This window comes from Lithobates pipiens, unplaced genomic scaffold, assembly GCF_037356315.1.
Source record: "Lithobates pipiens isolate NorthernLeopardFrog02 unplaced genomic scaffold, aLitPip1_a1.2 Scaffold_19, whole genome shotgun sequence".
NCBI lineage: Eukaryota > Metazoa > Chordata > Amphibia > Anura > Ranidae > Lithobates > Lithobates pipiens.
Genome location: NW_027507764.1, coordinates 355,079,418 through 355,092,599, shown reverse-complemented (window position 1 = coordinate 355,092,599; position 13,182 = coordinate 355,079,418). Strand labels below are relative to the sequence as shown.

At 40.0% G+C, this 13,182-nt stretch overlaps 1 protein-coding gene across 6 annotated transcripts in view; it reads right to left on the bottom strand.

Moving 5' to 3' along the window:
• Positions 1-13,182, bottom strand: part of HIVEP1 (HIVEP zinc finger 1) — a 257,685-nt gene that overhangs the window by 29,581 nt on the left and 214,922 nt on the right. For all 6 annotated transcript variants that reach the window (XM_077492198.1, XM_077492200.1, XM_077492202.1 and 3 more), the window contains one exon: positions 10,763-10,864. In XM_077492198.1, coding sequence (XP_077348324.1) covers positions 10,763-10,864 — 102 coding nt within the window. The remainder of the gene's footprint in view (positions 1-10,762; positions 10,865-13,182) is intronic.

The following is a 13,182-nucleotide window of genomic DNA, read 5'->3' as shown; positions in this document are numbered from 1 at the left end:
ATCAAACCAGAGTTTAATTCTTAAAAAGTCAAAGGTGCTATTTTGCAGAAAATTGAATTTCCAACCTTTAAAAATTGTAGGGAAACATCTTTAAACAAAATAAAACAAGTACGACAGAATGAAAATACATTTTTTCTCTAATCTTTGTTAGCTGGTGCCTAAATGTATAACTGCTGCAGGACTAATGTTCCTTTTTAGACCTTATGGAACAGACCAGTCAAAGCTTGGACACATTTATGATGGGATTATAGAACAAGTCTGAGATCTGCATTAATAAAGCTACAGCAGTGTAACATTCTATGGTGAAGTTTACACCTTGAGGCTGAGTCTGCATTTTTTCTGTCCACCAAACCAACCTAAACTGCAAAGGCAGCCATACGAGTCTATATACACATGTCACGGTCTAAAACCATCATAAGATAATGTATTCGCAAGGTGTGTTTACTATGCCCTGTATAGCAGTTTATGGGTCAATTAAAACTATACAAATGTCCTGGAGGGCTAAAGAAACCATGTCACCAACTTAAAGTGTACAGCCTCATACACACTATCAGATTTTCTGCAGATTTTTTCCTTCAGATTTAGCAAAACCATATAATAGGAGGTCAAACCTTAGGAGCTTCAATGTGTATTGCAATGTGACTTGATTTAAATCATGATTTTTAAAGAGCTCCTCTGGCCCGCTCTTGGCTTACCGACAGTCCCATTCCCTTTAATGGAATGACTGGTGATGCAGCAGTGACAGAACAAGGTGCTAACAGGTGGATCTGAAATGACAGGTGCTCTTTAAACGTAAAGACTTATTCTTGCTGGTAGTTAGAATTTTAATATTTGCAAACAAAATGAAGGTTTCCTATTTAGAATAATAAACTGTCAGGTTAGTAAAACAGCGATATAGTGTACAGTGAAACCTTGGATTACAATAATCCGTTCCAGGAGAATGCTTCTAATCCAAAGCACTTGCATATCAAAGCATGTTTCCCCATAGAAGTCAATGGAAACAAAGATAATTCGTTCCCCATTGACTTCTATTGCATGCAATAACACATGTGACCAGAGGTGTGGGGGGGGGGGAGCCTTGGAAATACTCGGGGACAGCTCGGCGGAATTCGGAAACCCTTGGAAAGGCTCGGAAACACTCGGGAATGGAGTATTTCCGAGTGTTTCTGAATGATATTGAGTATTTCCAAACGGCTCCGAACCGTTCCGAGTGTCACCGGAGCCCCCGCACCTCTGGCCAAATGCAGTACTGCACACCCCGTCAGCTTGAATTCTGCTCGTGTTGCGAGACAACACTCGCAAACTGAGTCAGAATAAAAAAAAAGAAAGTTGCTTGTCTTTCAAAATGCTCCTTAACCGCATTATTTGTTAACCAGGGTTCCAAAACAAAAAAGTAAAGTAATATTCCTGAACGTTGGGATTTTTTTCTTATGGTTACTGTAAAATTGTGTAAATGCATCAATGTCATGTTATCTCAGCTTGCAGAGCTTGGATTCGAAGAATGAGTTTACCAAAAATGTAAATATTGTAGAATATACAGCCTCATGCTACACGGCTAAGCTCAATTTCATGCTGAATACACAGAATTATTAATGTAGCTAAAATAGAAAACTATATTTAGATATATTTTTACTCCAAAAGCATTTTATTAAAATAAATTTAATTAAAAAAAAATCTGATTTAATAAAAAAAAAAAAAAAGAAGAAGATTATTTTTCTTTTTTTTCTTTTCTTTTTTAAATCATTGACTTATATCCACCCTGATGCTTTACTGCATATACAGACTGATCAGACTGTTTGGCTTTAGTAACACTTTAAAAAAAAAAGCAGATAAAATTTAATATTTAAAGCATTTCCTTTTCGTAAATTTATTTTTCTACGCCAGGAAATTCCAATTACCTAGCACAGCCCCCTCTCTCCTTGCACATTATAGCCCTTTACCCTTCTGGGAGTGTCTAATTACTGTCGGCGTTGGTTAGTTCTCCACCCCTCTCCACAAAAAATGTAGCAGCCGGAGAGGATTATTATACAGTGTAATTTCAGTGACAGATCTGAGTCTCCTGGGGCTGCTGACATTCAAGACAGCAGCACGCAGCCAGAAATTTTGGATGTCTACAACTGAGTCTATTACAGGTAAACAACATACCTAAAAGTGCGCATATTATCTCATAAGAAGATTGTTATTGAAATAAATGGTCTGGTGATAGGGTCTCTTTAAGCTGTTTAACCACTTATGGACCGCCCCATGTACATTTACTGAGGCATGGCGACCCTTGAGCGCAAAATCCCATACCTGTACGCGATTCCGTCTTCTGGGTCTGGAGCGCATGCCGCCAGAGACCCGCTTCCACTGTGATTGGACACAGCGGGAGCCAATCACCGGGTCTGGGCGGATGCAATGTCCATTGGCAACCCTGCGATCGTTTGTAGAGAGACAGAGCGGTGATCTGCTAGTAAGAAAGACAGAGATCTTTGTTATATCTCTGTCTTTCTTCAGTTAAGCCATCCCCCACAACACTTCCATCTATACAGGAACGGTGCATTTTTTTTTAGCACTGATCACTGTACTGGTGTCACTGGTCCCCAAAAAGTGTCACTTAGTGTCAATTTGTCTGCCACAATGTCGCAGCCCCGCTTAAAATCACTGATCATCTCCATTGGTAGTAAAAAAAAACAATAATAAAAAAAAAGTCCATAAATCCATCCCATAGTTTGTAGACACTATAACTTTTGTGCAAACCAATCAATATATGGTTATTGGGATTTTTTTGTAGCAGAATACACATTAGCCTAAACTGATAAAGAAATTCGATTTTTTTTTTAATTTTATTGGATGCGTTTTATAGCAGAAAGTAAAAAAAAATATATATAAATATTATTTTTTTTAAATTGTCTGTCTTTTTTTTTGTTAATACCGCAAAAAATAGAAACTGCATAGGTGATCAAATACCAATCAATAGAAAGCTCTATTCATGGGAAAAGGAGGACATCAATTTTATTTAGGTACATCGCCGTACAACCGCGCAACTGTCAGTTAAAGCAACGCAGTGCAGTTTGGCAAAAAATGGTCTGGTCTGGAGCTGAAGTGGTTAAACATTGTAGAAGGTCCTGAAGTAGTTAAAGTCTGAACTCTACTTTGTCATATAAAACACTAAATTCCCAAAATGATCTGAGTTTCACAATGAGCTTGTCATAAATCAAAGTGTACAGTACATAATATGCCAGTACTCTGACCAAAAATGTCAAGTATGTGAATTTATCAAGTTCATTTGCTCACTGACAGATTCATATGTACAATTTTGTACTTAAAGGATACCTATGCTGAAAGAAATACAGGGACAATTACAGAAGCAGAGGATAGCAATGGCAGCCTTCATATCTCTCTCAGCACAGGTCTGCCTTATGTCTGCAATGAACCCCAAAAGGCATATTTTACTAGTTAAAAAAACAAATAACACATACACATACCACTACTCTAAAAGGTAATCTTGAGTGGCTTTACACAGATTGTCTTTTCTTTAACCACTTCCCACCCACCGGCTGTCAAATGACGGCTGGGTGGTGCAGTGCGTCTCTCGTTCTGGGTGGACGTCATATGATGGCCCCCCAGAACGACCGCTCTCCCGCCCCCGTGGGGGCGTGCATCGCGGCGATCAGTGGTGTGGTGTGTCAGTCTGACACACTGCTACAGCGATCTCGGAAAAGAGGGGGGGGGGGGGGGTTCTGTGCTGATTGTTTTTCAGTGCAGCCCCCCGGGAAGCCCACCCAGGACCAACCCAGGATGCCTCCAGGACCATCAGGGATTGCCACTGCACTGGACCACCAGGTATGCCACCCTAGACCACCAGGAAAATGCCAATCAGTGCTCATCCCCAATGCCTGCCAGTGCCATCAGTGATGCCTATCAATGCCATCGGTGCCGCATATCAGTGCCACCCATAAGTACCCATCAAAGCAGCGTTTCAGTGCCATCAGTGCCACCCATCAATGCTGATCCGTGCTGCATATCAATCCTACCCATCAGTGCTGCCTACTGGTGCCTATCAGTGCCATGTATCAGTGCCACCCAAAAGTACCCATCAGTGCAGCCTTTCAGTGTCCATCAGTGCCACCCATGTGTGCCCATTAGTGCCACCTATCAATGTCCATCAGTGCTGCATATCAGTGCCACCCATCAGTGCTGCCTATTAGTGCCCATCAGTGCCCATCAGTGGAGATAATTTATTCATTTACAACAATTTATAACGGAAACAAAAGAAAAACTTTTTTTTTTAATCAAAATTTTAGATACCGACACCAAAGGTCCCACCCCAAGGATCTGATCCCACTGTTCACCATCAATTGGACCGACATCTCTCTCCCAACCCTCCCGGCAGGGTAAAAGATCAGGGGCTTGTATATGAGATAGGAGGTGTGTGTAGATTCAAGAGATGATACCCCTTTTCTCAGCTTCAACATATATGGATTCCAAGAACGTGGAGTCCTCTAACTTCAAAGCAGAATGGCCGCTCTGGCACCGCATAGCATGATGTAGCTGTGGAAAAAATATTTCACTGCACTGTCCTAGTATCACTCGAAATTGTGAAAATATGAAATAACAGCTGCAACTAAAGTGTGAGGCACACACAATCTAAATATGAAAAAGGAAAAGCTACGCTAATATAATTATGAAACCAAATACAATAACTTATAAATATCAATATATCAGACACACTACAGATATAAACTCTCCTTATAACCCAACATTGCATCAAATGAAAACAAAATACTACTACCAGATATATTATATTATATATTAGATATGATATAATACTACCAGAAATGTAATTCAAAAGTGACAGTTCACCATGATGGTTCCTCAAAAGGCACTTAAGCTTAGTCAATACACGTCTGTGAACCACCTCTGGGGCTCTGCCGTTTTAACCTGTCAGCACTATACCTTAGTTGCGTAAAAAAGGACTGGATGGTATAATAAAGTTTTAACAGTTTATTAATCACATAAACCCCCCCCATGGGGTACTCTACATCAGGCAAACAGCATGTAAAGATACTGGATCAGTATTGGGATGGTATGTGATTCTTTCCTGACAGGTCACCTGCTGAACGTCCGTCCTGCCCCCTCCCCAATGCGTATCGATACAGGGAACTTCCGTATCTACTTCAGGGGGAAAAAGAAGTAGGAGAAAGAATCCACTGCTGCTGGAAGAGCATAGAGATTTCCGGTGACCGGATGGTCACCAGTCATCTCTATTACCGCCGGAGGCCCAGGCGCCATGCTATGACATCACGTCCAGGCCGTGGATGTCAGGAAAGCGGTGATCTCGGGCTGAAAGCATTATATCCATAATTTATTTATTTTTGATCTGATGCTTTCCAGCCTGGAGGAGAGATGTGGGGTCTTATAGACCCCACATCTCTCCATAAAGAAGACCTGTCACATACTATATTTATTACAAGGGATGTTTACATGCCTTGTAATAGGAATAAAAGTGATCAAAAAAATAATAATTTAAAGAGAAAGTGTAAAAATTAAAATATTTTAGTAAAATAAACAATAATGTGCTCGCACACAGACGCAAACGCTAGTCCTATCCACATATGTAAACGCCGTTCAAACCACACGTGAGGTAAAGCCATGTGCGTTAGAGCGAGAGCAACAACTCTAAAAAAAAAAAATTTAAGTGTCGCCTATGGAGATTTTTAAGTACCAAAGTTTGGCGCCATTCCACGAGTGTGCGGAAATTTAAAGCGTAAAATGTTGGGTATCTATTTACTTGCCGAAACATCATCTTTCACATTATACAAAAAAATTGAGCTAACTTTACTGTTTTGTTAATTTTATATTCATAAAACCGTTTGTTTTTTTCCCAAAAAAACGCATTTGAAAAATTGTTGCGCAAATACCGTGTGACATAAAAAGTTGAAACGATCATCATTTTATTCCCTAGGGTGTTTGCTAAAAAACCATATACAGTGAGGACGGAAAGTATTCAGACCCCCTTAAATTTTTCACTCTTTGTTATATTGCAGCCATTTGCTAAAATCATTTAAGTTCCTTTTTTTTCCTCATTAATGTACACACAGCACCCCATATGGACAGAAGAAACACAGACTTGTTGACATTTTTGCAGATTTATTAAAAAAGAAATACTGAAATATCACATGGTCCTAAGTATTCAGACCCTTTGCTGTGACACTCATATATTTAACTCAGGAGCGGTCCATTTCTTTTGATCATCCTTGAGATGGTTCTTCATCTTCATTTGAGTCCAGCTGTGTTTGATTATACTGATTGGACTTGATTAGGAAAGCCACACACCTGTCTATATAAAACCTTACAGCTCACAGTGCATGTCAGAGGAAATAAGAATCATGAGGTCAAACGAAGAGCTCGACCTGCCTGAAGAGCTCAGAGACAGAATTGTGGCGAGGCACAGATCTGGCCAAGGTTACAAAAAAAATTCTGCTGCACTTAAGGTTCCTAAGAGCACATTGGCCTCCATAATCCTTAAATGGAAGACGTTTGGGACAACCAGAACCTATCGGGGAAAAGAGGCCTGGCGAGAGGTAAAGAAGAACCCAAAGATAACCGTGGATGTGCTCCAGTGATGCAGTCGGGAGATGGGAGAAAGTTGTAGAAAGTCAACCATCACTGCAGCCCACCACCAGTCGGGGCTTTATGGCAGAGTGGCCCGACAGAAGCCTCTCCTCCGTGCAAGACACATGAAAGCCCGCATGGAGTTTGCTAAAAAAAAACACCTGAAGGACTCCAAGATGGTGAGAAATAAGATTCTTTGGTCTGATGCAGCTGTAGGAACAGGACAACTGGTTGGAATTGAGGGAAAGATGAATGCGGCCAAGTACAGGGATATCCTGGATGAAAACTTTCTCCAGAGTGCTCAGGACCTCAGACTGGGCCGAATGTTTACCTTCCAACAAGACAATGACCCTAAGCACACAGCTAAAATAATGAAGGAGTGGCTTCACAACAACTCCATGACTGTTCTTGAATGGCCCAGCCAGAGGCCTGACTTAAACCCAATTGAGCATCTCTGGAGAGACCTAAAAATGGCTGTCCACCAACGTTTACCATCCAACCTGACAGAACTGGAGAGGATCTGCAAGGAGGAATGGCAGAGGATCCCCAAATCCAGGTGTGAAAAACTTGTTGCATTTTTCCCAAAAAGACTCATGGCTGTATTAGATCAAAAGGATGCTTCTACTAAATACTGAGCAAAAGGTCTAAATACTTAGGACCATGCGATATTTCAGTTTTTCTTTTTTAATAAATCTGCAAAATGTTTTCTATCAAAATGCGGTGCTGTGTGTACATTAATGAGGAAAAAAAAAATGAACTTAAATGATTTTAGTAAATGGCTGCAATATAACAGAATGAAAAATGTAAGGGGGTCTGAATACTTTCCGTCCCCACTGTATAATGTTTGGGGGTTCTGAGTAATTTCCTAGCAAAAAAATTATGATTTTTACATGCAGGAGAGAAGTGCCAAAATCGGCCCAGTATGGAAGTGGTTAAATCACAGAAAGTGACATACCGTTTTTGAGACTAACTAAAGGAAAGGGTTTTCAGTTGGGAAATGATTACTCTGGGCTTCAGCACAATGGCAGCCTCCGGCAAGAGGATATAGGAGCAATGCTGGAGGCAAATTACAGCACACATTAATTTTGTTATATGGTTTTATTAAAGAACATTATTTGTTATCAAACTGTTATGGGTAAAGTTCCACTTGAAATAATATGAATGGTCACTGTCAATGTTTGGGCTTTTGTTTTTATTTTAGGTTTCCTATCTGTATTTAGATGTTTTGTTCTATTAATTTCAAATGTTTATATGCAAACAATTTCATAATTATGTGCAACCATTTGAGTTCAATAAACTGAGTTTAAAAAATAACAGGAATGGTAAAAAGGTATATGGTTTCAAGGAATAAGATATAATATTAGGCTGTTTTGAGAATATACAGTAATTATTGATGAATGGAAGTTCTAATGTATTAACTTAAAGTGGATGTAAACCACTACAGGGGACATCAGTGACATCGCTGGCTCCTGTGTCAGGTAAGTGACACATAATGGGCTACTATGCAATGTATAGTAGCCCATTATGCTTTACCTTTGCAGGGAGACAGAGGAAGTAAACCCATCAGGGTTTACTTCCTCTTTAATACTTAGTGGTTAACAAACTTAAGCCCCGGACCAATTTGCAGCCAAAGGACCAAGCCCCTTTTTGCGATTCGGCACTGCGTCCCTTTAACTGACAATTGTTCTAAGAACACAATACATAACCCAATTTTTTGTAAAATCTAAATAATGATGTCACGCTGAGTAAATAGATACCAAACATGTTGCACACTTATAATTGCGCATGGTCGCACAACAGCAACAAACTACCTACATTTTACTATCCATAGGCAATTGCTTTAAAAGCCTTTACAGGATACCATTTTAGATGCATAGAGGAGGTCTAGTGTTGGAATTACTGCCCATGATTCGATTGTTTTTTGTGTGTGTTCAGGATGGATGCACACGTTCGCCTTTACGCACTAGCACGGGGGTACTTTCATTTTATTTTTTAATTATCAAATGTGTGGCCTGTTCACTTCTACATGAGTAGCAGAACAGATAAGCTGAAATCAGTATAAGCCCATGCTCAAGAAAAAAGGCTAAAAAGTGCTCATCTGTCTTCTGAATACACAGTAAAGTCAACACTGATGGCTGTCTTCCAATATATAAGCCATCTTGCACGTGGATGATTTTTTCCTGCTTTGGGTTGGAGCTCGGATGGTGATATCTGTATTCGACATCCTGGGTCCATTCACCATTGAAAGCTGTCTGATGGTCCATTGCTCTTGCCATGGGATCGATCATTTGGGTGACTGCACTTTCTTCTGAACTGGAGTCTTGACGGTGGCATCCGGGATCCATACCGCTAAAAGCTGTCGGACGTTTCACCACTCTGGCCAGACGATTGGTCATCGTTTAAGTATTTCTACGCCTGATTGACTCACCACTACGGTGTGTGGGTCCACACCTCAGGGTAACAGTACCCATTACCTTTATTCTTTTGAGGATAGCTGCCTTACGGGGGATGAGAATTGTATGCACCTGGATGCCGTTCTACATACCAGAATTTCCTTAGATGAAGTTTGCGTTTCTCCCTGCGGTGGGCGATATCTAATATTAAAGGGACACGGTTGATTTTTTATTTTTATATTTATCACTACAATTACGGCCTTTTATGAGGTGTTTTTTTGTTTGATTACTCTTTTTTGGTTGCACTCAGTATTGTTCACTGTATTGGTATTATATAGGCTGGGTGAAGCCATGATAGGCTAATTTCTGGTCTATATTAATTTTCTACCTGCTCAATAGGTATATTTTGATATATGTATCAGCTTGGAGAGTCACATCTCTTTCAGCAAGTCTAGTCTATAGCGCTGCATTTTTATTTTATATACACATATACACATATGGTTAATGTAATTTTTTTTTCATCACTTTTATTGCATTATCAAGGAATGTAAACATCAATGTGACAACGATAGGCACGTGACAGGTACTCTTTATGGAGGATTCTGGAGTGTATAAGATTCCAAATCTCTCCTTTGCATTCAAAACGGCAAGAGTCTTAAAATTGGCACCTTTAAGACTTCAGTAAACCAGAAGTTTGAGGCGAATAAGTTCGCGGTGTGCGCTATACAAATATTTCATTCATTCATTCAGAAGTGGTGTAATTTCATCGCTTCCAGGTTACCATATCTGAGACCCGATCAAAGCTGATCCTGGTTTTCTTGGGGTCTCCGGCCAGTCGGCGGATGTGCTGGCTGAACGCTTGGGTCTCACGGTGGGATGGTAGAACATAGGTAAGCCACAAAAGGCAGTGGGAGGTGGGGGGACAAACCTCCACCTGCTGCTTGTAATAGCTGCTCTGGTTGTTATTACAAGAGCTCTGCAGAGTGTAGCTGCAGCTCTCCACCCCCTTTCTTCTGAACTCTCAGACACGCTTTATAAATTTAGCACTTTAAATGGATAAAAGAGAGAAGAGAAGACTGTATCACTGGAGGCCAGTCACTTCACTGGGTATATGTAAGGGTTTACAACCACTTTAATTCCCCAGTATGTGTACACTTGGCTCTTTTGTAAAGTACAATGCAAAGCATCTGAACAGCAGCACATCCTATTTATGTTGATTACCCTACAATAAGCATAACAGCTGGGCACATCTTCATGTAGTTGGGGCTTGAAAGGAATCTTTAAAGTTCTTAACCATCTTTCCATATCCTGACATAAGATCAATAACAGTTAGCCAACTATCTACTAAACATTTTTGCTTTTTCTCGTCCTTTTATTTAGCACAGCACAGACTTTTTTGTCCATTTGCCATTATTAAGGTTATTTCACTGTCCTTGTACTATAAGAATTAAACATGAATACATTTTTTTTATTTAATCAAAGCCAAGTTAAAAATGATGCTGTATATGGAATACAGCATAATGGTGCCACTATCTTCCTTCACAACAGATGTTAATCTGTTTCTCAGACTGTCATTTTTATTCTCTAATAGTGTGAAGTAATGAGTCATGTAGAAGAAGAGGGAATTAATAATTCATTGATAAGCTTTTTGCCCAAGGTTTTGTTTTTTTATCAATGAAAGGGTGTCAGCTTGTACACTATCTGTTGGAATTTCACAAGCAAAACCAAATCGCTTCAGGGTACTTTGAGAATAAATAGATAAATGAACTTACCAGAATCATCGGTATCCTGATCATCTACTGGCCCAACTACTATTCCCATATCCATACACTTCTTGCTGTGAGCCTTGGATTTCATGTGTTTTGTCAAATTGCCTAAAAGAACATATATTAGAATTAATATAAAAATGAACTCCAGCAATGATATATTTTGCATATTTACATTTAGCTAGTTTTACTCAATGTAAGTATGCATATGTGATACCTGGTTGGCTTTGGATAAATCACTGTAAATCACTGTAGTAACCTGAGCTACCACAGTGATGGTCATGATCCTCTGGGTGCTGTGCCGTCTCGCCATTCGGAGAACGCCATGCATTTTTAACTACTAAATAAAAAGTAGTCTCTGGTTGGACAAGGTGGAGACCATGACTTTACTGCCTCTCTTCTCAATCTCGTCCAGGGAACTCTTTGCATTCACTAAGAAAATTGCGAGGCGTTCTGTGAATGGCAGTGGTGCCAATCATGCAAGCCTATGAGTTTACTATACAGAAGGCACGGGCTACTACAATGATTTACAACTTTCACAGAGGCAGATTAGGTATCACATATGCAAAATTGTGCCAAGCTGGCCCAATGCAAGTAAGTAAAATATATCATGCCTGGAGTTCAGCTTTTAGAGAATACACTAATGTGATACCTATAGCAAAACATTCTCAAATTATAACAATTTATAAGACGCATGTATTACAGTGTGCTCTAAAATGACAAAAGAAATCTATTGCCTTTAGCCAATATGGGGCAAAGAAAACTGGCATAGTATAGCTAAAGCAATGAATCAGAAATTCTCCTGTTAAAGCGTGGTTCACACCTATTCACTTTTTAGTGTATTTTCAGTTTTACAGACACACACTACAGTCCATTTAACATGGTTTCCTATGGATGTAAATCACATCTGTGCATTTTATGGAAAGGGCCAGGGTTTTTTTCTATGGTTTTTGGTTCCATAGACTTCAATGGTTTAAAGATGTGTACTGAAAAACGCAAAATGCACCAGCAATATGCAAACTGCACAAGTGTGAATCAGGCCTAAAAGCGGATTTTTAATTGGTCAGTGAGATTTACATCCAGTGTGAAATTATTTCCACATCATTCAGCCTAGGCTTATGCTGGATGTGGTGCAATGTAGTGCAATTTTAGTGTGGTTTGGAGTGCAAATTTGCGGTGCGATTTGTGCTCGACAGCTGCGATTGTAACGCAATTTTAATAGTCTATGGAGCTTAAAATCAGCCATCAGAATTGCACGTATACATGTTAATGACCTTCATAAAAAATATATATATATTAGTTCTCTTGCCGTGCGAATCTATGCACTCTGGAACGCATCTGAAGCTCATCAGATTTGCATTAGTGTTACCCATGAGCCAGATAAAATATTTTTAAAATGCCATTCACAGCACATTCGTCATGGGGTCTGCTGACAATAAAACCCCTTTCACACGGAGGCGGTTTTCAGGCATTTTAGAGCTAGAAATATCCTCTAAATAGCACCTAAAAACCGCCTCCCATTAATTTCAGTGTGTCTTTTCACACTGGGGTGGTACGCTTGCAGGACATTAGGAAAAGTCCTGCAAGCAGCATCTTTGGGCGGTTTGGGAGCGGTGTATAAACCGCTCCTAAAACGCCCTGCCATTGAAATTAATTCCAAAAGCGCCTGAAAAGCGATTCGGAAGCGTCGCAACACAGGCATTTTAACCCCTTCTGTGGGGGGTTAAAAGCGCCCGCTAGCGGTAGAAAAGCTTTAGTGTTAACGCGGCCATGGCCCTAGTGTGAAAGGGGTCTAAGAACAAAAAAAGGAAACAACTTTGTCCTCATGGGAAATTTGAGGATTAGCAAACAATTTTCTTTCCCCAGTTTAATGTTGCCTCCTTTTTAACCCTATAAAGGCCAAATCACTGCGCTGCAACCACAAGCACTGCATACAGTTGTGGCATTCACTTGAATGAATCGCAATCGGTGGTGGTATTGGCACTCGAATGCAACATGGGTTGTAATACGTGCTGCCGCTATGGGTGGGGTGGGGGCTGGAATGGGGAATATAAAACCGCATCCCTACCCACCTGCTTTTACCACTCCATGGTTGCTCGTGTGAGTGAGTCAGTGCATTGCTGATCTTTTTGGAGCAAGCAATATATATACTAGAATCAAAAAAATAAAATAAAAATATTTCTCAAGTAGACTCACATTAATATATAGCGTTGTAGCTAGGACTTATTGCACTGGGAGTTTTTTGTTTGTTTTGCGGTTAAAAACCTGTGTGCAGGTTATTCGTGACCGGTGTTTGATTGTAAGGCTGCAGTACAGTCATCCCTGCTTTTTCTCCACTATTTCCGTCAGAATCTTGAAGTGCCAGTGAACTGTTTTTCTAGCAAATTTCATGTATTTTTTTATGAAAAAGGTAATGCTTGCTACAC